Source organism: Microtus oregoni, unplaced genomic scaffold (assembly GCF_018167655.1).
Source record: "Microtus oregoni isolate MIOR12 unplaced genomic scaffold, Mior012 000017F_ref0000208, whole genome shotgun sequence".
Classification (NCBI taxonomy): Eukaryota; Metazoa; Chordata; class Mammalia; order Rodentia; family Cricetidae; genus Microtus; species Microtus oregoni.
This window is the reverse complement of record NW_024543076.1, coordinates 6,619,114-6,643,698: the sequence shown is the minus strand read 5'-3', so window position 1 is coordinate 6,643,698 and position 24,585 is coordinate 6,619,114. Positions and strand designations below refer to the sequence as shown.

General features: G+C 46.0%; 1 protein-coding gene across 1 annotated transcript in view; it reads left to right on the top strand.

The window, feature by feature from the left end:
* The first annotated feature begins 13,121 nt into the window (after nucleotides 1-13,121).
* Nucleotides 13,122-24,585, top strand: part of Ube2r2 (ubiquitin conjugating enzyme E2 R2) — a 74,438-nt gene continuing 62,974 nt past the window's right edge. The window contains exon 1 of the mRNA XM_041667527.1: nucleotides 13,122-13,818. Within this exon, the coding sequence (XP_041523461.1) occupies nucleotides 13,642-13,818 (177 nt within the window). The 5' untranslated portion in view covers nucleotides 13,122-13,641. The remainder of the gene's footprint in view (nucleotides 13,819-24,585) is intronic.

The following is a 24,585-nucleotide window of genomic DNA, read 5'->3' as shown; positions in this document are numbered from 1 at the left end:
GACTTAAGGGGCTCCTGCCTCAGCCACTTTGAGTAGCTGGAACTTCAGGCATTCACTGCTATTGCTGGTATTTATTTATTTATTTTGTATATATTCACCAGCCTCCATGTATGCCTGATTGCCAGAAGAGGGTACCAGATCTCATTATAGATGACTGTGAGCCACTGTGTTGTTGCTGGGAATTGACCACAGGACCTCTGGAAGAACAGCTAGTGCTCTTAACTTCCGAGCCTTCTCTCCAGCCCCATATCTGATATTTCTCTCTCTCTCTCTGTCTCTCTCTGTCTCTCTCTGTCTCTCTCTGTCTCTCTGTCTCTCTCTCTGTCTCTCTCTCTCTCTCTCTCTCTCTGTCTCTCTGAGATAGGCACTCACTATGAAGCCTTGACTGGCCTACAACTTGCTACACAGACCAGGCTGTCCTATTGTCTGTCTGTCTGTCTGTCTCTTTCTCTCTCTATTTTTAACAATGCAAGACCTCTAACATGGTAAGCAAGCACCTTGTTTAGGTTTTGTGTATTGTGTGTGTGTTTGCTGTTCTTTTTGTGACAATGTTTCATGTAGCCCAGGGTGGCCTCAAATTTGTTGTGGTGCTGAGGATGACCTGGAACTCCTAATCCTGCCTCTATCTCCCAGAGATTTTCTAACTGCTTGTTTGTATCTATTCCTGTTTCAACCATTAGAACCGTTAGCCAGGCCGGGTGGCAGTGGCTCACGCCTTTAATTTCAGCACTAGGGAGGCAGAGGCAGGTGAATCTCTGAGAGTTCTAGGCCAGCCTAGTCTACAAGAGCTAGTTCCAGGACAGGCTCCAAAGCAACACAGAGAAACCCTGTCTCAAAAAACCAAAAAAAAAAAAAAAAAAAAAAAAAGAACCTTTAGCCAGCCACATAAATGGCACTAATTGATTGTTTATGTCTTCTTGTTTGTTTCTAATTTTTTTCCCCATTTACTTTGTGCCATGGCACACGTGTGAAGGACATCTTGGAGGAGGAGTTGGTTCTCTCTTTCCACCAGGCTTGGTGGTGAGCCAGTGCCTTAAGATGACTCTTGTTTGTTTGCTTCCTTCCTGAGTAACCCAGAACAGCCTTAAACTCAGTATATAGTTGTGACTGACCATGAGTTTCTTTTCTTTTTTTTTTGAGACAGGGTTTCTCTGTGGTTTTGGAGCCTGTCCTGGAACTAGCTCTTGTAGACCAGGCTGGTCTTGAACTAACAGAGATCCGCCTGCCTCTACCTCCCGAGTGCTGGGATTAAAGGCATGCACCACCACCGCCCGGCTTTTTTTTGTTTGTTTGTTTTTCGAGACAGGGTTTCTCTGTGGCTTTGGAGCCTGTCCTGGAACTAGCTCTGTAAACCAGGCTGGTCTCGAACTCACAGAGATCAGCCTGACTCTGCCTCCCGAGTGCTGGGATTAAAGGTGTGCGCCACCATCGCCCGGCCCCGACCATGAGTTTCTTTCCTGTCTCCACCCTCCAAGAGTTGAGATTATAGATATGTGCCACCATGCCCAGAAAGTCTCTGTCTTATTCATTGCTGTATTCCTGGCAATTAGCACGGGGTCCGTCATGTAAGAAACACTCCCTATATTTGTTGAATGAAAGGAAGGATGAATGGCTTTCCCGAGAGCATCTTGATGGCTGAGAGGAAGAAGAAAACAGCCTCGATACTACGTGGGCGGTGCTGTGGTGCACACAGATTGCTGTCAACATATTACACTAAGAACATAACAGCAAGGCAACTAATAGCAGTCTCACTGAAGTGGGGTGGTAGAAGCTAGGTGTCATGGAGCATACCTGTAATCTTAGCACTGCGGAGGCTCTCAGGAGAATCTTGAGTTCAAGGCCAACCTGTGCTACACAGCAAGAAAGATTCCCTTTCCCCTCCACAAAAAAATCCATGAAGTGGTATGATTGATGCTAACTTGAGGTTCTGCCACGATTTTTGAGTGACCTTGGGTAGCTTGTTGTTTAACTTCTTTTTTTTTTTTTCAGACAAGGCTTCTCTGCATCACAGCCCTGCCTGTCCTGGAACCCATTCTGTATACCAGGCTGGCCTCAAACTCACAGAGATCTACCTACCTTTGCCTCCCAAGTGCTAGGATCAAAGGCATATGCCACCCCCGCCCCCAGCTGTTATTTAACCTCTTTAACCTTTATTTTCTTTAACGCAGTAAAATGAGTGAATGACTATGTAATGAATTTTGTGAGGTTTGACCGAGATACTGTCTGTGAAGGACCTATTGTAGTCAGATTTTATTTGGACTGCCAACTCCCAAATAATGATACAGAGGCTTCTTATTCATTATGAATGCTTGGCTTTAACTTAGGCTTGTACATACTAGCTTTTTTGTGGTTTTTGTTTGTTTGTTCCCAGAGACAGGGCTTCTCGGTGTAAGAGTCCTAGCTGTCCTGGAACTTGCTTTGTAGACCAGGCTGGCCTTGAACTCACAGAGATCTGCCTGCCTCCACCTCTGCCTCCCAAATGCTGGGTTAAAGGCATACGCCACCACCACCCGACTTCACACACTAGCTCTTATAACTTAAATTAACCCATTTATGTTAATCTACACTCTGTCATGTGGCTCCTTACTTCCCCTCAGTATACTATGTCCCATTTCCTCCGCGTTTAGCCAGAGAATTCTGCTTCTCTTCTTTGCAGAGTTTCTATCTCTGCCTAGAAGTCTGGCCTATCCTCTCCTGCCTAGCTATTGGCTGTTAAGCTCTTTATTAAACCAATCAGAAGGTGTCTTGGCAGAGATATATCTTCACAGTGTACAAAAAGATTATCCCACAACACCCTATTACATAGAGATGTTAGTTACTATTAGATGATTGTGGTTCTTAGTAGCACTGTTCAAGTATGACATATCTCTTTTCATTTTTAAAGATTTACCTTTATTATTTTTATTTTTAAAAGATTTATTTATTATGTATATAGTGTTCTGCCTGCACTCCAGAAGAGGGCACCAGATCTCCTTATAGATGGCTGTGAGCCACCATGTGGTTGCTGGGAATTGAACTCAGGACCTCTGGAATAGTAGCCCGTGCTCTTACCCTCTGAGCCATCTCTCCAGCCCCTACTTTTACTATTTTTAAGATGTGAATTTAGGTACCTGGCAAGGCCAGAGGCATCAGATTCCTTGGAGCTGGAGTCACAGGTAGTTGAATAGCCTGATGTAAGTGCTGGGAGCTGAATTCAGGTCCTCTGCAAAACTAGTACGAGCTCTTAACGCTTGAACTATCTCTCCAGCCCCTATGCATTTATCCTTTGAGACAGCTCTGTATAACAGCTCTGGCTGTCCTGGAACTCACTCTGTAGACTAGGCTGGCCTCAAATGCAAAAGATCCACCTGTTCTGCCTCTCTAGTGCTAGGATTAAAGATGTGCGGAGACAGGTTTCTTGTATCCCCATCAGTCTTGGGATACATGAACTTGAACATAATTTGTAATTTAGGCTAGGCTTGAATTTCTGATATCCTTTCCCTGCCCCCAAGACAGGGTTTTTCTATATAGTCCTGGGACTTTCTCTGTAGACCAGACTGGCCTTGAACTTAGAGATGCGAAGGACTCTGCTTCCTGAGTGGTGGGATTAAAGAGGTGTGCCACCATCGCAGCCCTGCTTAAATTCCCGGTATCCTATCTTCACTCCCAGAGCCCTAGGAGTACACTCATACACTTTATGTTAATATATTGAGCAAGAAATAGGTGAATAAGCCTGAAAACTAAATAATAAAATACAATTTTTAAAAATACAATTTTTTGTGGGGGTTGAATGCAGGCATCGCATATTTTTTGTAAGCATTCAGCCACATTCCTAACCCAATCATTGAATTCAGAATCGACGGCTGGGATATGCGGCGCATGCCTGCACTCCATAACTTGACTGGGAAATGCATGAAGAGCAGTTTAAGGACAGTCTCAACTACATAGCAAGTTTAAAGCCAGCCTTTAAGGATACTTGGACCTTATCTATAAAAGAGAATTAAATTTCCTAAAATGGGCACACAAGCGCAAACCTTTAACTACAACAAGGAAGCAGAGGTGGAGGTAGGAGAATCTCTAGTTCAAGGTCATTCTCAGCTGGGGTGCTAGTTCAAGGCCAGCTGGGGGTACTGGAAACTCTGTTTTAAAATTTTAAATATTCCAAATAAAATTCTTCTTCCTCTCTTTAGATTGTCAGCTCTCACTTGAAAAAAAAAAAAGTTAAAGGACTCTATAGAAGTTTCCTGCTTGGCCTGCTTGGCTCATACCAGGTGAAGCCTTAGAAGGTGAGTTGGTTTTGTTTTCTTGACCACAAGAGGGCACCAATCAATCAATTCAAGTCTGTTCTTGCCATTATAAAACAGAATGTAGTAATTTCTGTCAATCATTTTTGTTGGGGTGGTTGTGTTCCTCCATGCCAAGTCATGAACGGGCCTTACATGTTCTACCACTGAGCTATATATTCCCAGACTTTTTTTTTTTTTTTTGGTTTTTCGAGACAGGGTTTCTCTGTGGTTTTGGAGCCTGTCCTGGAACTAGGTCTTGTAGACCAGGCTGGTCTCGAACTCACAGAGATCCGCCTGCCTCTGCCTCCCAAGTGCTGGGATTAAAGGCGTGCGCCACCACCGCCCGGCTATTCCCAGACTTTTTAACTTTGAGAGAGGACCAACTTGCCCAGACTGATTTTGAACTAACTGTAGCCGGCTTTGAACTTGTGTTTCGTTTCCCTGCCCCTCCATCTCTTTCATCTCTCTGCATTCAGCTTTTACTTCAGAACATAATCCGTGAAAGACATTAGAAAAATATGATTATGTATTTTGTTGTCCGGAATACCTGCTCTGTGCCTGAGACAGCGTAGCCATGGAGGTGGAAGGTGGGGTTCAATGTGTTATTCTGTGATACTGACTATCTTCTTGGCTCTGACTCCCCCACCGTGTGTGTGTGTGTGTGTGTGTGTGTGTGTGTGTGTTGAGTCAGAATCTTGTTGTGCCTTGGTTGACCTGGTACTCACTAAATAGATCCAACTCCAAGTAATCCTCCTGCCTTAATCACCTAAATGCTGGACTTCCTGCTTTAGACTTACCATTCAGTGCTGAAATTACAGACTATGCCACCAAGTCTTGTTGCCTTCCAAAACAAATAGTTAAGTGGCCTCCTGAGCTACAAGAGAAGACCCTTCCTCAAAAATGGCAAAATGGTTCAAAGGGTAAAGGCACTTGCTGCCAAGTCTGGTGACTGGGGTTCTTTTTTTTTTTTTTTAAATTTTTTTAGCCGTGACTGGGGTTCTATACCATGAGCTTCACAGCATCAAAAGAGAGAGCCTAAGCTGGGCGATGGTGGCACACACCTTTAATCCCAGCACTCGGGAGGCAGAGTCAGGCTGATCTCTGTGAGTTTGAGACCAGCCTGGTCTACAGAGCTAGTTCCAGGACAGGTTCCAAAGCCACAGAGAAACCCTGTCTCGAAAAGAGAGCGAGAGAGAGAGAGAGAGAGAGAGAGCGAGAGAGAGCGCCTATTCCTGCAAGTTGTTCTCTGACCTCCACATCCCACCTCGGTGTTGCATGTGGTCCCCCCCCCCCAAAATAAAGATAATAATAATAGAGCAACATAAATTCCAAATGCCAAGTATCTACTTTTTTTTTTTTTTTTTTTTTTTTTTTTTTGGTTTTTCGAGACAGGGTTTCTCTGTGGCTTTGGAGCCTGTCCTGGAGCTAGCTCTCTAGACCAGGCTGGTCTCGAACTCACAGAGATCTGCCTACCTCTGCCTCCCGAGTGCTGGGATTAAAGGCGTGTGCCACCATCGCCCGGCCAAGTATCTACTTTGTATCAGACGTGGTGCTATCCCTGAGATACAGAGATGAGTAAGAAACAGCTGCAGTTGACTAAAGATAATGTCTTGGTGGGATTGCGCTTCTAGACTGACTGTAGAGAGTTGAGAATAAAACCCATGAAGTTAAGAAGATGCCAGTCTACCTTCGGACCATGCTCAGAGTAGATAGATACCCATGTATGAATGTGTGAGTTGACTTGCGCCCAGGAATGCAGGTGTGTGTTTCAATGGGTTAGGCTAAAGATCTATAATCCTATAGGTCAGGGTGGGGCTGTGGTGACTGTATGTGGGTGAAATGCTTTGAAGGAGATCTTTCTGCCTATTCGTCTACTCACAGCTGTGCTATTAAAGGTGTCAACATCATCTCCCAGGTTTCTAGGTCAGCAATCTTCTTGTCCTTAAATTGAATAGTGGAGGAAAGGAAGCTAGAGCTAGGTATATGTCATCATTTGGGGAGGAGCGGATGCTTTAATTAGGATATTCTTCCTGGAGGGGAGTTCTAATTCTAGTGGTAGAACTTGGTCTCATGACCTAGACAGGATTGGGAGCCCATCAATTATTCCTTTTAAAAATATTTTGAGACAGGGTCTTATGTTGCCTTCTCTGGGGACTGAATGGGTGTGGGACTGGGTGGGATAGAAACTTCAGTCTGCATTTAACTATACAGCTAAAGATGACCCGGAGATGAAAATGATGCTTTAAAGTACCCAGGTCTCAGCTATGGGGGGTGGGGTGGGGGTGTTGTGCTTGGTGGTGACACATATCTGTATCCCCAGAATCAGACAGGGAGACAGGAGGCTCACAAGTCTTAGGCCAGCTTGGGCTACATACTGAGTTATAAGTCAGCTTGGGCTATACAGCAAGAAGATACCCTTGTCTGTAAATAAACAAGTTGCTCATCAACTGGATTTTTGTACAGTGACTTCCTTCCAGACAACACAGTAATGAAGGGGTGGGGAAGCAGTGACTTTACAGTGGAGAGACTTGACGCACTACCTTAGCCAGCTGACCAAGGTCAACATCAACAAGGCTAATCATGTTGTTCTATTACATGCCCTTGGTATGATGTGATGCAGATGGTATTTTACCTCTGTGATCATTCCCTTTAGAGAAAAAACAAAACAAAACCCCAAAACAGTCTTACTTATGAGAAAGACATCACAAATCCTAGTTTTGAGGGATTGTCTACTAAATACTTGATCTAGATAAGTGTGGTGGCCTTACCCCTATTATCAACTGTTCCGGAGGCTGAGGCGCAGAGTCAGCCTGGGTTACATAGTAAAATCTGGCCCCCAAGAAGTAAAACAGAAGGTCAGCAAGAGATAGTCCAGTGGGTACAGGCACTTGGCGCCAAGCCTGAGGATGGAGTTTGATCCCTAGGGCTCACATGGTGAAGGGAGAGAATCTACTCCAGAAAGTTGTCCTCTGACCTCCATGCAGGACACCCTCCCCCCCACACAATGTAAAATAATAAATAAATAAAAAGAGGGAATCCTGATTGAAAGAAGAAGAAGAAGAAGAAGAAGAAGAAGAAGAAGAAGAAGAAGAAGAAGAAGCTAGTAGCCGAGGGTTCTATCTCAGATGTAGAGTGTTTTCTTACCTTGGAGGCAGTCTGAGTCAGGGTTACTGTTGCTGTGATCAAACGCCATGACCAAAGCAACTTAGGGAGGAAAGAGTTTATTTCACTCACAGTTGCATGAAACAGTTCATCACCAAAAGCAGTGATGGCAGAAACTCACACAGGACGGGAACCTGGAGGCAGGGGCTGAGGAATGCTACTTACTGGTTTGTTCAGCATGACTTGCTCAGCTTACAGAACTTAGGACCACCAGCCTAGGGATGGCATCACCCATGATGGCCTGGGCCCTTCTCCATGAATCACAAATAAAGAAAATAGTGCCCGTCAGCTGGATTTCTTTTTTGAGACAGGGTTTCTCTGTGTGTAGCTCTGGCTGTCCTGGAACTTGCTCTGTAGACCAGATTGACCTCAAACTCACAGAGATTTGCCTGCCTCTGTCTCTCAAGTGCTGGGATTGAAGACATGCGCTACCACCTCCTGGCCAGCTGGATCTGAAATGAAGGCATTTTCTCAGTTGAGGTTCCCTACTTTCAGATGACTCTATGTCAAACAGACATAAAACTAGCCAGGAAAGAGACCCTGGTTTCAATCCCCAGCACCACCATAAGAAATAAAAAATAAAAGCAGGACTAGAGGAATGGATGACTGGTTGTTCTTTCAGAGGCCCTAGGTTCAAGTGTCTGCACCCACAGGGCAGCTCACAGCTGCAGTCCCAGGAGAGCTGACCCTCTTATGACCTCTGAGGGCACCAGGAATACACATGTTACACAGACATATGCGCAGACAATTCACTCATGTCCATCACATAATTGAAATGTAAAAAGCAAAAACTAATATGCTTTAAATTTTTTTGACAATTCCTATTTTTATTTATTTATTTTTATGTCCATTGGTGTTTTGCTTGCATGTATGTCTGTGTGAGGGTGTTCGGTCCCCTGAAACTGAAGTTATAGACAGTTTTGAGTTGCCATTTGAGTGCTGGGAATTGAACCAGGGACTTCTGGAAGAACAGCCAGTGCTCTTTACCTCTGAGCCATCTGTCTGGCCCTGGCCCCCCAATATTCTTTGGAAGTGTCAAAGTCGTCAAAAGGAAAAAAAGTCTAAGAAACTGTACTCGTTAAGACTGGAGGATGGGGCCGGGCGGTGGTGGCGCATGCCTTTAATCCTAGCACTCAGGAGGCAGAGACAGGCGGATCTTTGTGAGTTCGAGGCCAGCCTGGTCTACAAGAGCTAGTTCCAGGACAGGCTTCAAAGCTACAGAGAAACCCTGTCTCGAAAAACCAAAAAAAAAAAAAAAATAAATAAAAAAGACTAGAGGATGGGATAGTCAAGAAAATGTCCTGTAGGAAAAAAAAAAAAAGACTGGATGGGATAGTTGGGCAGTGGTGGTGCATGCCTTTAATCCCTGGTGGCAGAGGCAGGTGGATTTCTTTTTTTTTTTTTTTTGATTTTTCGAGACAGGGTTTCTCCGTAGCTTTTGGTTCCTGTCCTGGAACTAGCTCTTGTAGACCAGGCTGGCCTCGAACTCCCAGAGATCCGCCTGCCTCTGCCTCCCGAGTACTGGGATTAAAGGCGTGCGCCACCACCGCCCGGCAGGCAGGTGGATTTCTGTGAGTTCAAGGCCACCCTGGTTCACAGAGTAAGTTCCAGGACTGGCTCCATAGCTAAAGAGAAACCCTGACTCGAAAAGCCAAAAAAAGAGGAAAAAAAGAAAAAAGGAAAAAAAAAAGACTGGGTGGAATGCAGAAATAGAAAAAGAAAAATGACACTAGTCTCTGAGTTTGAGGTCGGCTTGGTCTGCAGTTCTAGGACATCCAGATCTAGGGAGCTTCAGAACACCCGGGGCTACACAGAGAAACCGTGTCTCCCCCTAAAAAAGGTAAACTAACACTAGGTAAAAACAAAGAAAATGTGAACAAAACCTGAGCTTCGGTTAGTTGTCATGCATCAGTATCGGCATATATATATTTCCAGATGATGGAGGGGGACCTTGGAGCTTTGCTAGGTTCTGGGGTCATGGGTCAAATGACTTGACCTTCCATTTGGGTGCAGGTTGTTGTTGTGGGTGCACTTCCTGTGGGAGTTGACTGCACTGCACCTGGGTGCCTTTGTGACAGATCATCTTGTCCCAGATGTACTTCTGGATGAGCTGGCAAAGGGACAGCTCTATGATGCCACCACACAGGTGCAGGGGGCACTCTTTCTGAATAGTGTAGTCTGACAAGATGTGGTCATCCTCCAGGGACTTCCTAGTGAACAGCAGCTCTGCCGGTTGTGCGGGATGCCTTCCTTGTCTTGGATTTTGGCCCTGAGAATGGTGTCACCACGCTCATCCTCTAGGGTCTTACTCCTCAGGCCTTCATGAAGATCTGTAAGCTGAAATCTGCCATCGGACCATCGTTTAAAGAGAAAGAGGGTGGCAGAACTGGAAACGTTGAGGTTTAAAAAAGCCTCTTAAAAGTTGCCAGGTGTGGGGCACAGAGCTTTAGTCCCAGCTTTAGTGGTGGCAGAGGCGGGTGGATCTTGTTGAGTTTGAGACCAATCTGGTCTCCATAGTGAGTTCTAGGACAGTCAGAGCTACATAGTACCCTATTTCAAAAATACCAAAAAAGAAAAACAAAAAAAATCAAAAATACCAAAAAAGAAAAAAAATGTTTTCTTAATGTGTATATGGAATTATTATTTTATTTTATTTTTTTAGTTTTTCTGAGACAGGGTTTCTCTGTAGCTTTGGAGCCTGTCCTGGCACTAGCTCTTGTAGACCAGGCTGGCCTCGAACTCACAGAGATCCACCTGCCTCTGCCTCCCAAGTGCTGGGATTAAAGGCGTGTGCCACCACCACCCTGCCTATTCATTTTTTTTTTTTTTTGAGACAGGGTTTCTCTGTAGTTTTAGAGCCTGGCCTGGACCTAACTCTTATAGACCAGGCTGGCCTTGAACTCATAGAGAGCCGCCTGCCTCTTCCTCCCGAATGCTGGAATTAAAGGTGTGCATCACTGCCACCCGGCTATTATTATTATTTTGGTTTTTCGAGACAGGATTTTGCTGTAGCTTTAGAGCTTGTCCTGGAACTAGCTCTTGTAGACCAGGCTGGCTTCAAACTCAGAGATCTGCCTGCCTCTGCCTCCCGAGGGAATTATTTTTCTTGTTTCCTTTTTTCTTTTTTGAGACAGAGACAGAACTTCTTTGTATAGCTCTTGCTGTCCTAGAACTCTGTAGACCAGGCTGGCCTCAAGCTCAGATTGATCAGCTTTTGCTTCCCAAGTGCTGGGATTGAAGGTGTGTGTGTATGGGTGTTGTGCCTGCATGTATGTCTGTACACCATGTGAATATAGTGCCCATGGAGGTGAGATAAGGGTGTTGGCTCCCTTGTAAGTGGAGTTACAAGTGGTTGAGTCACCAAGTGGGTGCTGGGGACCGAATCCAGGTCCTTTGCAAGAACATCAAGTTCTCTTAACTGCTGAACCATTACTCCAGTCCCATCCTTTTTTATATTAAAAAATTATGTGTGTGTATTTTTGTGTCAAGAAGTACATGTGAGTGTGGTGACCACAGAGACCAGAAACATTCCCTGGAGCTGGATTGTATGATTGTGAGCTGTCTGATGTGGGTGCTGGGAATTGATATCAGGTCCTCCAGAAGAGAGGTACACTCTTCACCACTCCACTGATCTCTCTCTAGCCCCCAGGCTTAAATGTGATACATTCATGCAGGCAAGCTGCATGCACACACACACACTAAAATACCTCTAAACTATTTAAACGATGTTTACATCTTTATTTATTGTGTAGGTCAGAGGACAGCTTGTGGAAGGAAGTCAGTTCTTCACTTCCACCATGTGGATCCTGGACTCCTCTGTCATCAGGCTTAACAGCAGTTCCTGTATCTGCTGAGGCTTCTCTCAGGCTCCTTGTGCTTGAGTCAGGGTCTTGTAGCCCAGAACTGATTCTCTTGTCTCTGTACCCAGAGGGCTGGGATTACAGGGAGCAGCAGAACCACTTAGTTTTAAGACAGGGTCTTCTAAGCCGGGCGATGGTGGCGCACGCCTTTAATCCCAGCACTTGGGAGGCAGAGGCAGGCGGATCTCTGTGAGTTCGAGACCAGCCTGCAGCCTGGTCTACAAGAGCTAGTTCCAGGACAGGCTCCAAAAAACCACATAGAAACCCTGCCTCGAAAAACAAAACAAAACAAAACAAAACAAAAAAAAAAAAGACAGGTTCTTCTGAAGGTCAGGCAGGCCTAGAATTCGAAGTGATCCTTCTGCTTCAGCCTCAGAACCTTGGGATCACCCGCTGTCATGCTAAGCTGTCAGTATTGTTTTATAGTCACAATAACTGCCCTGTACTGTGGAAGATGTTACAATAGGGGAACTGGGTGCTAAGTACATGAGAACTTAACTGTTTCTATAAATCTGAAACTTTTGTAAAATAAAGTCTTATTACCTATAGATTCAATTTAACCATAACAATTCCTTTTAAGTGTAATCAATCTTTTACAGAAGCTGATCAAACAAGGAGTTGGAATGGAGCTTTCTGGACCCAAAATGGTATGTTTGGAACTTATTTCAGTATTCTGGTTTCTATTTTTGTCTTTTTTGAGACAGGGTCTCGCTTTGTAGCTCTGGCTGTCCTGGAACTAGTCAGGTAGACTAGGTTGGCCTTGAATTCAGTCAGCCTGCCTCTGCCTATCAAGTGCTGAAATCAAAAGCGAACAATCCTTGAGTATCCTAACCCAGGGACTGAAGACCATGTCTCTCCATCTCTCTTCAGTCATATTATATCCAGGTAGAACAAGCAGAAAGGATCCGTAGGAAGTAAAAGTTCAACCACAGCCTTTTGTCTTTAGAGACAGGGTCTCACTATGTAGCGCTGACTGGCAAGGAAGTACATAGGTTGGCCTCACACTGACTCTTCTGCTTTTGTCCCCGTCTTCCTTTCCAAGCTCAAGCCAGGCCAACCTCAGTATTTTGCAACCAGGTACTCTAAAGTATAGGCAGCGCTCTTCCCCAAATCTCACCGAGTGAGACTTGGAATCAGGTTCAGTATTAGTTTTCTAAGTTTTCTACTCTTTTCACACAACCTTCTCTCGGAAAAAGGAAGCAGGAGCTAGCTTCTCTGTTTTTCTCTAGTTCTCCTTTGGGAGGCTGCCTTCCTTAAGGTGGGCGACTTGCCTAAGGGCTCGATCAGCGGGAGACAGAGCTTATTCTAGCATCTCCTAAGTGTGGGGACCACAGTCTGGGTGTCGCCGAGAGGAGCCCGCAGGGGACCAGGGTTCCACCCAGGAAGACTGCGGAGGCCAAGGGACACACAGGGCGAGAGCTCTGAGAGCCTTAGGACCTGAGGTTCCTTCCGGGGCACGCCTCTGGAACCGCGGCGTCCAGCCGCACAACCGTCACTTAGGGCCCAAAGCGATCCTCGGCGGCCAGCCCTTGATCCCCACCGCCGCTTGGCCCTTAAAGGGTGGGGGACACGCGCGGGCGTCACAAAGCGCCGCCACCGTGGGGCCCGGCGGGGAAGAGGCGGGCAGGCGGGAGCATGAGCCCAGCGGAGCTGAGCGAAGAGGGCGGGGGGAAGGGAGGGAGGAAAGGAGAAAGGAGGGGTGCGCGCACGCGCACCGGGCAGCTGCCGCCGCGAGCCGCCCCCCTCCCGGCGCGCGCCCCTCCTCCTCTCTGTCCCTCCCTGCCTCCCTCCCTCCCTCCTTCTCTGCTCTGTCGCTCCCGCGGCGCGAGGCGCTATCGCTCCTCTCCTCCGCCCCTCCCCCCGCGCAGCCGCCGCCGCCGCCGCCACCGTCCCCGAGACCCTAGCGCACGGCGCGCCCTCCCTTGTGCGCCCCTCCGGCCCCCGCGGAGAACGAGAGGGCGAGCGAGCACGGCGCTCCCGGCCCAGCCCGGCCCCCTTGTCTTCACCACCGCCTGCCCTCCGCCGCCTTCTTTCGCTTCCACCTCCACTCCCCCCCCCCAAGTAGAGGCCCCCTCCGGGGGGGGGAGGTCCGGGGCCGGGAGCGGATTCCCCCAACTCCTTCAGGCCCGCCCCCACCCGGCCCGAGACTGAGGAGGGCCCGGGCCGGCCCGCGTCGAGAGTGAGGAGGACCCCGGGCGGGCCCGCGGGCCGTCTGGGGCCTGATCCGGCCCCCCCAGGCGTGTGAAGACAGGGGCCCGGCCCGGCCCGAGAGCGAGCGGAGGGGAGGGGCCTGGTCCGGCCCGGCCGGTGCGCGAGGACTGGGGCCGCGGCCCCGCACGGCCGCCGCCGCCGCGATGGCCCAGCAGCAGATGACCAGCTCGCAAAAAGCATTGATGCTTGAGCTGAAATCCTTGCAGGAGGAACCAGTGGAGGGCTTCCGGATCACCCTGGTGGACGAGTCCGACCTCTACAACTGGGAGGTGGCCATCTTCGGACCCCCTAACACCCTCTACGAAGGCGGCTACTTCAAGGTATCCCCAACCCCTTCCCGGACCGGCTTCCCAGGCCTCCGCTCTCCGCCGCGGGCCGGGAGCGTGAGCGCGGGGGAGTCGAGGGGGCTCCTCACCTCGCAGCCCCCTCCCCCAGCCGTGGAGGCAGGAAGGCCTTGCTCACCAAGTGCCTTTTCTTTGTCATGGGGCGGGGGCGGGAGGCCAGACTGCACTGGGAAATAGGAAAGCCTCTGTGGCTGGGGTAGTGGCTACCGGGAAGGAGGGCTGCCTTTGTTTTGTTTCTCCAGCTGAGGGTGTGTGGAAATAGAGATGGTCTGTCTTCTCTTTCTCGACCCGTCCGAGCCTTCTCTGCGCAGGCTGGAACTGCCCCAGAGGGCAGGATGACCTGCACTTATTGGATTGGACTTTTCTCTTTTTGGGGGGGGGAGGGAGTGTCGGGGAGGAACATTAGCCTGTCATTCCCGATGTCGCTAGTGCCCTGACATTTAGAGATTTGTTGGTCTGGGTAGGGGTAGTCCAACTTTTGATTTCAGTAGGCGGTAATAAGGAAGAGGACCCCCGGGGGGTGGCCAAAAAAGGGAGGGTGGTGTGCTGGCGTTGCCTTGTTCGGCTGCTTGAGGGGACTTTAATTTAACCCTCTTTCTGCCCTCATTCTCCATTTACTTGAGTCTCCCCTGCTTTCAGAATGCCCTTTGTCCTTTCCTACCAAGTTTACTAGCGCACCCCCTCCCCCAGTGTACAAACATTCACAAAGGGTGGAACGTGTTAGGCGAAGAGATTGATAGCTTCCCACTTTAGGGAGAGAAAATTGAAAGCTTTTGCTTAGGTGGTTAGCTTCTACAAATGGGGTCGTCCCACAAATGAGAAGCATCTGGGGTGAGGGGGTTTCTCATGGTGGAGTGGCTCCTTAGGCAGCCTCTATATAGACACTGTTACTATTGTTTTCCATGAATTATTCCTGAGTTCACGGAGATTTTTTTTTTCTTTTTGACTTGATTTGACTAAAGCGTGTTTTTGGAGGGTGGAATCCCAGAGTGAAGATGGAGGGGGGGGGTAGAGAGAGGAAATGAGTGTTTAGGAATCCATTAATTTTTTTTTTAATTTCCAGAATTAAGTAAAATAGGCCAATGAGTCAATTTTCGTTTGTTTTGAAGGGAGGGGTTATCTTGGCACAAGTTTTAAACGAATATCTTAGTCATGTAGTTGTGATGTGTATTTTTAGGACTACCCAATTACTTAACTTTTATTTTCTACCGTCCAGAAGCCTCAATTTCAGGCTTTAAACTGGGTCAACTTTGTGGAAAATAGGATTGATAGGGAATGCTTAACATTCATGCATGTGATAGTTGCTGAATACTCAGTAAAAAGACGTTCTTAGAATATTATATAAGAGTAGTATCCTTACCAACTGTTTGCTTCATCTTTTATGGTCAGTGTACACTGTACTTTTTAGATGCAGGTGCTTAAAAGTTCTAAGTACAGGTTCAAGTTACTAGTGACAGATTGGAAAGGGTATTGTTGTGTCCTTGTTGAGGTGTTGTTGTATGCGCTGTCAAATGTAAACACTTGTAGATACTGGAAGTGTTGCTCACAGTGGAGTTCATATGCCAACTTTCTTAGAAACACTTTGAAAGCAAACTCCTGGTTAATTTTAAAGGATACAGTTTGTTTGTTTGCTTTTTGTTCTTTTGGTTGAGACTGGGATTGGTTTCTCTGTGTAGCCTTGGCTGTCCTGGAACTCTCTGTAGACCAGGCTGGCCTTGAACTCACAGAGATCCACCTGCTCCTGCCTCCTGAGTACTGGGATCAAAGGCCTGCACCACCATGCATGCCTTAAGGATACAATTTAATTTCCAAAAACTATTATTACTGAAACAACTAATAGTTAATTTCCCTGTATTGGAATTTGTTAATTAAAAAAATCAAACTATGAAAGTAATGCTTCTGCTTACTAATAGGGAACAGAGTGTGACACTTTTGATTTGAAATTGATAATATAGAAATAACTTCTGTAGCATGTACTAATTTAAAATAAAGGCTTTGGGCTCAGTGTGTAGCTTAGTGGTAGAGTACTTGCTTAGCATGCATGAAGCCCTGATTTTAAACTCCAGCAACACACAAGAAAATAAATAATAGCTTCAATCCTACTAAAAAGTTTGGCTTTGGGGATTGGGGTATACCTCAGTGGTAGAGGACTTGTTTAGCATGGTTAAGCCGTGGGTTCCATCTCCAATACTGCTCAAACCCAGACAAGTCCCTGAAATCCTAGCAATCAGGAAACAAAGGCAGGAGTTATGCAAGCAAGTTAGAGGCCAGTATAGTCTCCATAGTAAGGTCTAGGCCAACCAGGACTACATAGCAAGAGGAGGTGAAAAGAGAGAAAAAAGGCTTTATGTTCTATTTGTGTGTGTGTGTGTAGTCCTGACTGTCATGGACCTAGCTCTGTAGACCAGATTAGCTTCAAACTCAGAGATCCACTTGCCTGTCTCTTCCCGAGTTCTGGGATTAAAGTTATGCACCACCAAGGCCGGTTCATTTCCACCCTTTAAGATTCCTTCCTTCCTTCCTTCCTTCCTTCCTTCCTTCCTTCCTTCCGATTTGTCGAGACGCTTTTTCTGTAGCTTTGGAGTCTGTCCTGAAACTCGCTACAGACAAGGCTGGTCTTGAACTCACAGAGATCCACCAGTCTTTGCCTCTGAATGCTGGGATTAAAGGTGTGTGCCACCACCGCCCTGCAAAGGATTCTCTTATATGTTGTGTAGCATGTGTGTGCTTGCTTAGTGGTTTTGGAGTTCAAAAGAGGGCATTGGATCATCTGAAACTGGAGTTATAGGAGGTTGACAGCCACCTTGTGGGTGCTTGGAATTAAACCTGAGTTCTGCAAGAGCAGCCGATGCTCTTAGCTATTGATCCAACCCTTTAGCCCCTGTTTACATCTTTGTTGGGGGTGTGGGGTTTCGAAACAGGGTTTCTTTGTGTGTCTTGGCTGTACTGGAACTCAGACCAATCTGACCTCAGACTTAGTGATCTGCCTGCCTATGAGTGTTGGAATTGAAGGCGTACGCCGCCATGACCAGTTTAAATTAATATTAGGATATGTGTGCTCTATTTTTTTTTTTTCTGTCCTAATTTGGTTTTTCGAGACAGGGTTTCTCTGTGGTTTTGGAGCCTGTCCTGGAACTAGCTCTTGTAAACCAAGCTGGTCTCGAACTCACAGAGATCTGCCTGCCTTTGCCTCCCGAGTGCTGGAATTAAAGGTGTGCTCCACCGTTGCCCGACCCCTGTACTAATTTTTTGATGCTGGGGTTTGAACCCAGGGCTACTCAGTCTGCCACTGGCCTGCCACTGAAGCTATGCACTCAGCATTTTTACCTGTAGTTTTAAGAAAAATGACACCCATTCCCCACCCCAATCCAAAGCCTCTTACTCCCATATTTCATATTTGTTGTGTCAGTGGCAGCCTGTGATCCAGGATGAGATCCTGGTTATGTAGCTCATGATGGCCAGGAGCTTTGCAACTTGTGCTGACTTCCAGCTTACCTCACCACCCTGTTCTCAGCCTCTGAAGTGTCTGTGCTACCCTGTTCTAGTAAAGTATGAACACTTTTCTTTTTTTTTTTTTTTTGAGACAGGGTTACTCTGTGTAACAGCCCTGTCTGTCCTGGGACTTGCTCGGTAGACCAGACTGGCCTTAAACTCACAGAGATCTGCCTATCTCTGCCTCCCAAGTGCTGGGATTAAAGGTGTGCACCACCACCGCCTGCCTGGCCTTTTTTTTTTTTTTTTTTTGGTAAAGACATGCCTTATGTAACCTAGGTTGACTTAGCTTGAACTTTCTATGTAGCCAGGGATGACCTTAAACTTCTGATCTTCTTGCCTCCCACCCCCCAAGTGCTGGCATTACAGGCTTTTGTCACCATGTCGGGTTTATGCCATTGAATCCAGGGTATGATGTGTGCCGGGCAAGGACTGTGCCAGTTGTTACATCGTCAACATCCAAATAAAAAAATCTTTTAAAAATACTGTGTGTGTGTGTGTGTGTGTGTGTGTGTGTGTGTGTGCATGCGCGTGTAAGAGAGGAGAGAGTGTCTGTGTCTGTTTGCCCCGGTTGGGGTGCTTTCAGAAGCCAGAAAAGGACATCAGATCTCTTAGAATTGGAGTTGCAGAGGGTTATGAGCCTACTAATACGGTTGCTAGAAACTGATCTTGGGTCCTCTTGAAAAAATGCTCTTAACTACTGAACCATCATTCTCACCCTCAGAAATTCTTTACTTTGGGGTGGGGTTATTGAAACAGGATTTCTACAAAGTCCCCAGTGTCCTGCAATTCAATATGTAAACTAGGATGGCCTTGAACTTACAGAGATACACCTGCTAAATGCCAAGATTTACGGTGTGGCAGGGCGGTGGTGGCGCACGCCTTTAATCCCAGCACTCGGGAGGCAGAGGCAGGCGGATCTCTGTGAGTTCGAGACCAGCCTGGTCTACAAGAGCTAGTTCCAGGACAGGCTCCAAAACCACAGAGAAACCCTGTCTCGAAAAACCAAAAAAAAAAAAAAAAAAAAAAACCAAACCAAAAAAAAAAAAAAAAGATTTAAGGTATGTGCTGCCACATCTAGCCCTCAGAAATTCTTTTTTTTTATTATTTATTTATTTATTTATTTATTTATTAATGATTTCTGCCTCCTCCCCACTACCGCCTCCCATTTCCCTTCCCCTCCCCTCAGAAGTTCTTTAAAATTTATTTATTTTTATTTTTATGTCTGTGAGTGTTTTGCTAACATGTATGTGCGCCCTGTGCATACCTGGTATTCATGGAGGACAGAAGAGGCCACCAGATCCCCAGGAACTGGTGTGTGGGTGCTGGAACTTGAACCCTGGTTCTATGGCCTTTATTGGCTGAGCCAACTTCAGCTCCTAAAATTCTTTTTATTGCATTATACACACACACAGCATTTGTTTTCTTTGTTTCAAGAAAGACTTTCTCTGTGTAGCCTTGGCTGTCCTGGAACTTGGTCTGTAGGCACAGACTGGCCTGGAACTCAGAGTTTTGCCAGCCTCTGCCTCCTGAGTATTTAAGATATATTTTCATATATTCATTTTAATTCCAGCACTCTAGAGGCAGAGACAGGTGACTTTGAGACCAGCTTAGTTGACATAGTGAGTTCCAGGACATCCAGAGCTCTATATAGAGACATCTGAACTCAAAAAACTAAAATAATTTTTATTTTTATTTTACATGTATATGTGAGTGCTTGTATGTGTGTGTTTGTGCATAATGTGGCCTGGTGTCAGAGGAGTCCAGATGAGGGCATTGGATCTCCTGGAACTAGAGTCACAGGTAGTTGTGAACTTCTAAATGAGTGCTAGGAACTGAATCTGGATCCTGTTGGGTCTTAAAAAGCTGAGCCATCTCATCCATGTTGGGCCTGTTTTTGTTTTGAGACAGGGTTTCTCTCTTCAGCCCTGGCTGGCCTTGGAGTCACAAAGATCCACCTGCTTCTGCCTCCGCCTCCCTAGTGCTGCTAAAGAAGTGTATCACTACCACCTGTCAGTTTTTTTTCTTTCTTTCTTTCTTTCTTTCTTTTTTTTTTTTTTTTTTAAATATAAGTGCTTTGGCTTGCATATATGTCTGTACTACATCTGTGGCTGATGCCTGAGAATACCTGAGATGTCCTCCACCTGCGAGCCACCATGTGGGAGCTTGAACTCAAACCTGGGTCTTCTGCAAGAATAACAAACATTCTTAACCGGCGAGCCATCTCTCTAGCCCTGCATCTTATATTTAAGTGTATGTATATGCTCCCATGATCATTGTGGGAGTTAGTTCTCTGCTTTGCAATGTCGGTACCAGAGATGGAACTCAGGTCATCACACTTGGCAGCAGGTTTATTTTTTAAAAACCTGTTGAGCCAGCTCTTTGGTAAAATTTGAAAACTCTTAACAGGTTTTTTTGTTTCAGTCTTTGTGAGGAATTTGTTCAGTGGCATTTTCTGCTGTTTTTCTCCTTAAGTTATCTTATTAGTTCTTCCTTGGAAAAAGGTCAATTTATGATCATTGTTTTTTTGTTTTGTTTTGTTGTTTTTCGAGACGGGGTTTCCTCTGTAGTTTTGGAGCCTGTCCTAGAACTCACGCTGTAGACCAGGCTGGCCTCGAACTCACATAGATCTGTCTGACTCTACCTCCTGAGTGCTGGAAATAAAGGTCAGTGCTGCCACCACCACCATCTGGCTATGATCATTGTTTTTGTTTTTTTAAAATTTCAGTGCTTTTGTCTTTTTTTTTTTTTAATTTATTATGTCATGCCTTAAGAGGACACCAGATCTTACTAGAGTTGGTTGTGAGCCACTATGTGGTTGTTGGGAATTGAACTCAGGACTTCTTACACTCTGAACTCAGGAACTCAGAACTCTTACACTCTGAGGCATCTTTCCAGCCCCAGTGCTTTTGTCTTAAAACAAGGTTTTAGTGTGTTCCTCTACAGCTGTTGTGACAAGTTGGCACAGGGACTGACAAGATTGCTCAGCTGGTTAAGAGTGCTTGCTGCCAAAACTGATGACCTATGTATGTTAGGCAAAGTAATCTACCACCAAGTTAGAGTTCCAGCTGAAGTTACCCTTGGTTAATGTGGCATAAGGTAAAGAGATCACTTAATAAACATAGTAAGTGGAAACTGGAAAGGAAGTTATATGAAGACTACACTATTCTATTTTAAGAGAATCTGTTATTTCTAGCTTTGAAAACACTTTCTAGGGCAACCTAATCTTTTAGTCTTCTCCCTTGCTGTTGCAGGGAGCTCTTTTTCTACCTCACTAAAGGTTTGTTGTTCTTTTAAGAAAGCTGTCTGCCAGTCAGTAGGGGCCAGCAGATCTCTGAGTTCAAGGCCAGTCTGGTCTATAGAGTTCAACTCAACAACAGCCAGCTTTGTTACACAAAGAAACACTGCCTTAAAAAAAATAAAAAAAAGGAACTCTTGGGCCAGGCAGTGGTGGCACAGGCCTTTAATCCCAGTACTCGGGAGGCAGAGGCAGGTGGATCTCTGTGAGTTGGAGGCCAACCTGGTCTACAAGAGCCAGGACAGGCTCCAAAGCTAAAGAGAAACAGTCTCAAAAAACAAAAAAGGACCTCTTTTCAAGCTGGGTGCTAAGTGGTGCATCCCTTTGATTCCATTACTCAGGAGGCAGATCTCTGAGTTTGAGGCCAGTCTGGGGTATATGGGGAGGGTGCTTTCCAGCTGAGGCCATACCTCAGTGGTACTGGTTTTACCTATGATGCTATAGGCCATGGGTTCAATCTTCACTACTGCAAAGAAAAAAAAAATTCTTTTCCTTTAGTTATTAGGCATGGTGGCTCACACCAATAATCTCAATATATGGGAGACTGAAGCAGTAGGATTGTTGTAAGTTTTTGAATTGCTGAGTTCAGCCTGTACTAATAGTTGAGACTCTGTCTCTTTCTCTCCCTTAAAAAAAAAATAGTAAAATGCTGGGCCATGGTGGTGCACGCTTTTAATCCCAGCACTCAGAAGGCAGAAGCAGGCAGATCTTTGTGAGTTTGAGGCCAGCCTGGTCTACAAGAGCTAGTTCCAGGACAGGCTCCAAAGCTACAGAGAAACCTTGTCTCGAAAAACAAAAACAGGGCTGGAGAAATGGCTCAGAGGTTAAGAGCACTGCCTGCTCTTCCAAAGGTCCTGAGTTCAATTCCCAGCAACCACATGGTGGTGGCTCACAAACATCTATAATGAGGTCTGGTGCCCTCTTCTGGCCTGCAGGAATGCAAGCAGACAGAATACTGTATACATAATAAATAAATATTTAAAAAAAAACAAAGCAGTAAAATAAAAGTTTTATCAAGTGAACAAAGCTTGTTAGTAGTGTGGGAGTGTATGTATAAACTCCTAAGGCTATATAGGCTCTTTTCTCTGTTTACATACTTATTTCTTGTTTTATTTATTTTTAAATATGTATTTTTTATATATGTGGATGTGTTGTCTGCATGTACATGAGAGAGGGCATTGAATCCTGTGGGACTTGGGAGCCACCATGTGGGTGCAGGGAATTAGACTCAGAACTTGGAAAAACAGCTAGTGCTTGAAACTCTTGAGCCATCTCCCCTGCCCCTCCTCTTGTTTATTTTTATTGCAGCTTATTTGGTTTGTGTGTACCCTGAGGTCAGAGGACAACTTTTAGATTCATTAATCTCCTCCCACCTTGGATCAAATTCAAGGCTTAGGGGGGAGTGTCAGTGTCTTGATTGTTGAGCCATCCTTGTTTGAAATTTTGTTTTAACTTTTTTTGCCTTTCCAGACAGAATTTCTCTGTGTAACCCTGGCTATCCTAGCGCTCGCTCTGTAGACCAGACTGGCCTTACACTCACAGAGATCTGCTTACCTCTTCCTTCCTAGTGCTGTGATTAAAGACCTGTGCCACCATCATCTAGCTTTGTTTGAATTTCAGGTACACATGTTAGATTTGAAGTGAATGCCTGTTCTTGCCTTCACTTCACTCCCAATTCCCTTTTTTTTTGTTTGTTTGTTTGCTGTTTGTTTTTTTGAGACTGGCATCTCTGCCGCTTGGAGCCTGTCCTGGAACTCCCTCTGCTTTATTAGGCTGGCCTTGAACTCACGAAGATCACCTGTCTGCCTCCCACGTGCTGTGATTAAAGGTGTGCAACCACCACCATCGGTACCCCCAAGCTACCACACCTGGCTTCTTAGATTGTGAACTGTTTTTTTTTAAACTTTTTTTTTATTTATTTACTTAACTTTATTATGTTTGTTGGTGTGAAGGTGTCAGATCTCATGGAACTGCATTTTCAGACAGTTGTGAGCTGCCATGTGGGTGCTGGGAATCGAACCCGGGTCCTCTGGAAGAGCAGTCAGTGTTCTTAACCGCTGAGCCATCTCTCCAGCCCCGAACTGTTTTTTTTTTTTAAATGCTGCAAGATCCCCGGTGGCATTAGGCAGCAGAAATGCTGTAGGTCCCAAATGGTGGCGGCAGCGGGCCCTGGGAGCAGCCAGTCCCAGGCAGAAATGGCTGCTGGTCCCAGAGCAATGGCTGGTTCCAGGCAGGGAGACACATGGCGGGCAGGCAGAAGACAGAAACATGGATAGACACGACATGCAGGGTGAGGATGAATGTTTATTGAGGGGGTTATGGATGAGGAAGGGTGAAGGGGGGGACAGAGAGAGGGAGAGAGAGAAGAGAGAGTCAGAGAAGAGGGGAAGCAGAGAAGTGTGGAGAGAGGCAGAAGTGAAGCTGCCTCTCCAAGAGGAAGATGGAAAAGAGAAGTGAGCTCAGGCCGGAAGCTGAAGATCAGCCTGCCTCAGCGGATGGGGAGGGGAATGGGTGTGGCTAGTCTCTTACAGGAACCAAAACCATAACATGAACTATTTAGGAAATGCTACTCAGCCAGAAAACCATAACATTCCCAGGTCTTCCTTATAATAAAAAGCAGATTAGACACCACAGTTTGAAGGAATTGGTGCAGCGAATTCTCAAAACTGCTTCCTGCTGATTTGTGGGCGTTGTCTTTGGGGGGGGGGAGGACCTGAAGAAGGCTGTGCTGGGGACATCCTGGCATAGCTGGTCTCTTTGCTTCTGACCGATGTCTGTGACATGGGAATGTCTGGTGTCCCTAAGGTATTGGCAGAACAAAGAACAAAGTTAAGGTAAAAAAAAATTTAGGACTAGGGAATTGAGAGAGATGTATCTGACCTGTTTAAGGTGGATTCTTTAATTCGGCTCCCTGGAACTCACAAGAACTCCTTGAGCCGGGCGGTGGTGGCGCACGCCTTTAATCCCAGCACTCGGGAGGCAGAGGCAGGCGGATCTCTGTGAGTTCGAGGCCAGCCTGGTCTACAAGAGCTAGTTCCAGGACAGGAACCAAAAAGCTGTGGAGAAACCCTGTCTCGAAAATTAAAAAAAAAAAAAAAAAAGAACTCCTTGAATTTGTGAAAACAGAAGTTTTAGACACATAATGACTGTGGCATAAGAGATAAATTTGATTTGAAATTTGTTTGGTGAGGTAATCTGGGAAAACCTCTCAGCTGTCAAACTGTCAGAGATCTTTGAGAAGGATAAGATTTTTACTTGAGTTACTGATTAACAAATGACAGAGAACGTACTTGGTTGGCACCCAGAGCTACTCTGTTTGGGTCCTCCATGGTTGCGGAAGGTTGCACTTGAGCTTTGCTGTTTAGTGCAGGGCCTGCCAGGCTCCAGAAGATCCTGTGGGCTAAGAAATCTGTAGGAAGACAGGCCTACCTTGACCTGAGCAGCTAGGCTGTCGATTCCAACGATTCCGTCCAGAGGTCTTTACTTTAGACGAAAGGCAGGTTTGCCCAAGGGTCAGCGCTCTGCAGTCGAAGCGAAATGCAGAAGGACGTTGTTCCGCGCATGTCTGTCTTCTGTTTACTTTGGAGGGAGCAGAGAGCTGCTGCTAGGAGCTAACCTGTCTCTTTTTTGTTGCTGTGAAAAGTTTTTAATAATTAAATACTTAAATATCACATTCCCCAGATCTCTGAGCAGTTGAGGGCTGTTTATCAGGTATAACTATAGTATAGAATTTGTTTGGAAAGTTGGGTCTGAGCTTGACTACACTGGCTCTCAACAGGTAAGATTTACATTTGTAAAATGGCAGAGAGAGGGAAAGAACTGCTGGTAATATAAGGTTAGTGGCAGAACTGACAATGGTAGAGAACAGCTTAAGAGACTTAAAGGTACATACCAGTCTAAAATATAAGAATCACGTTTTGTAGTCTGAAATGAGATGTAATAAATAATTATTA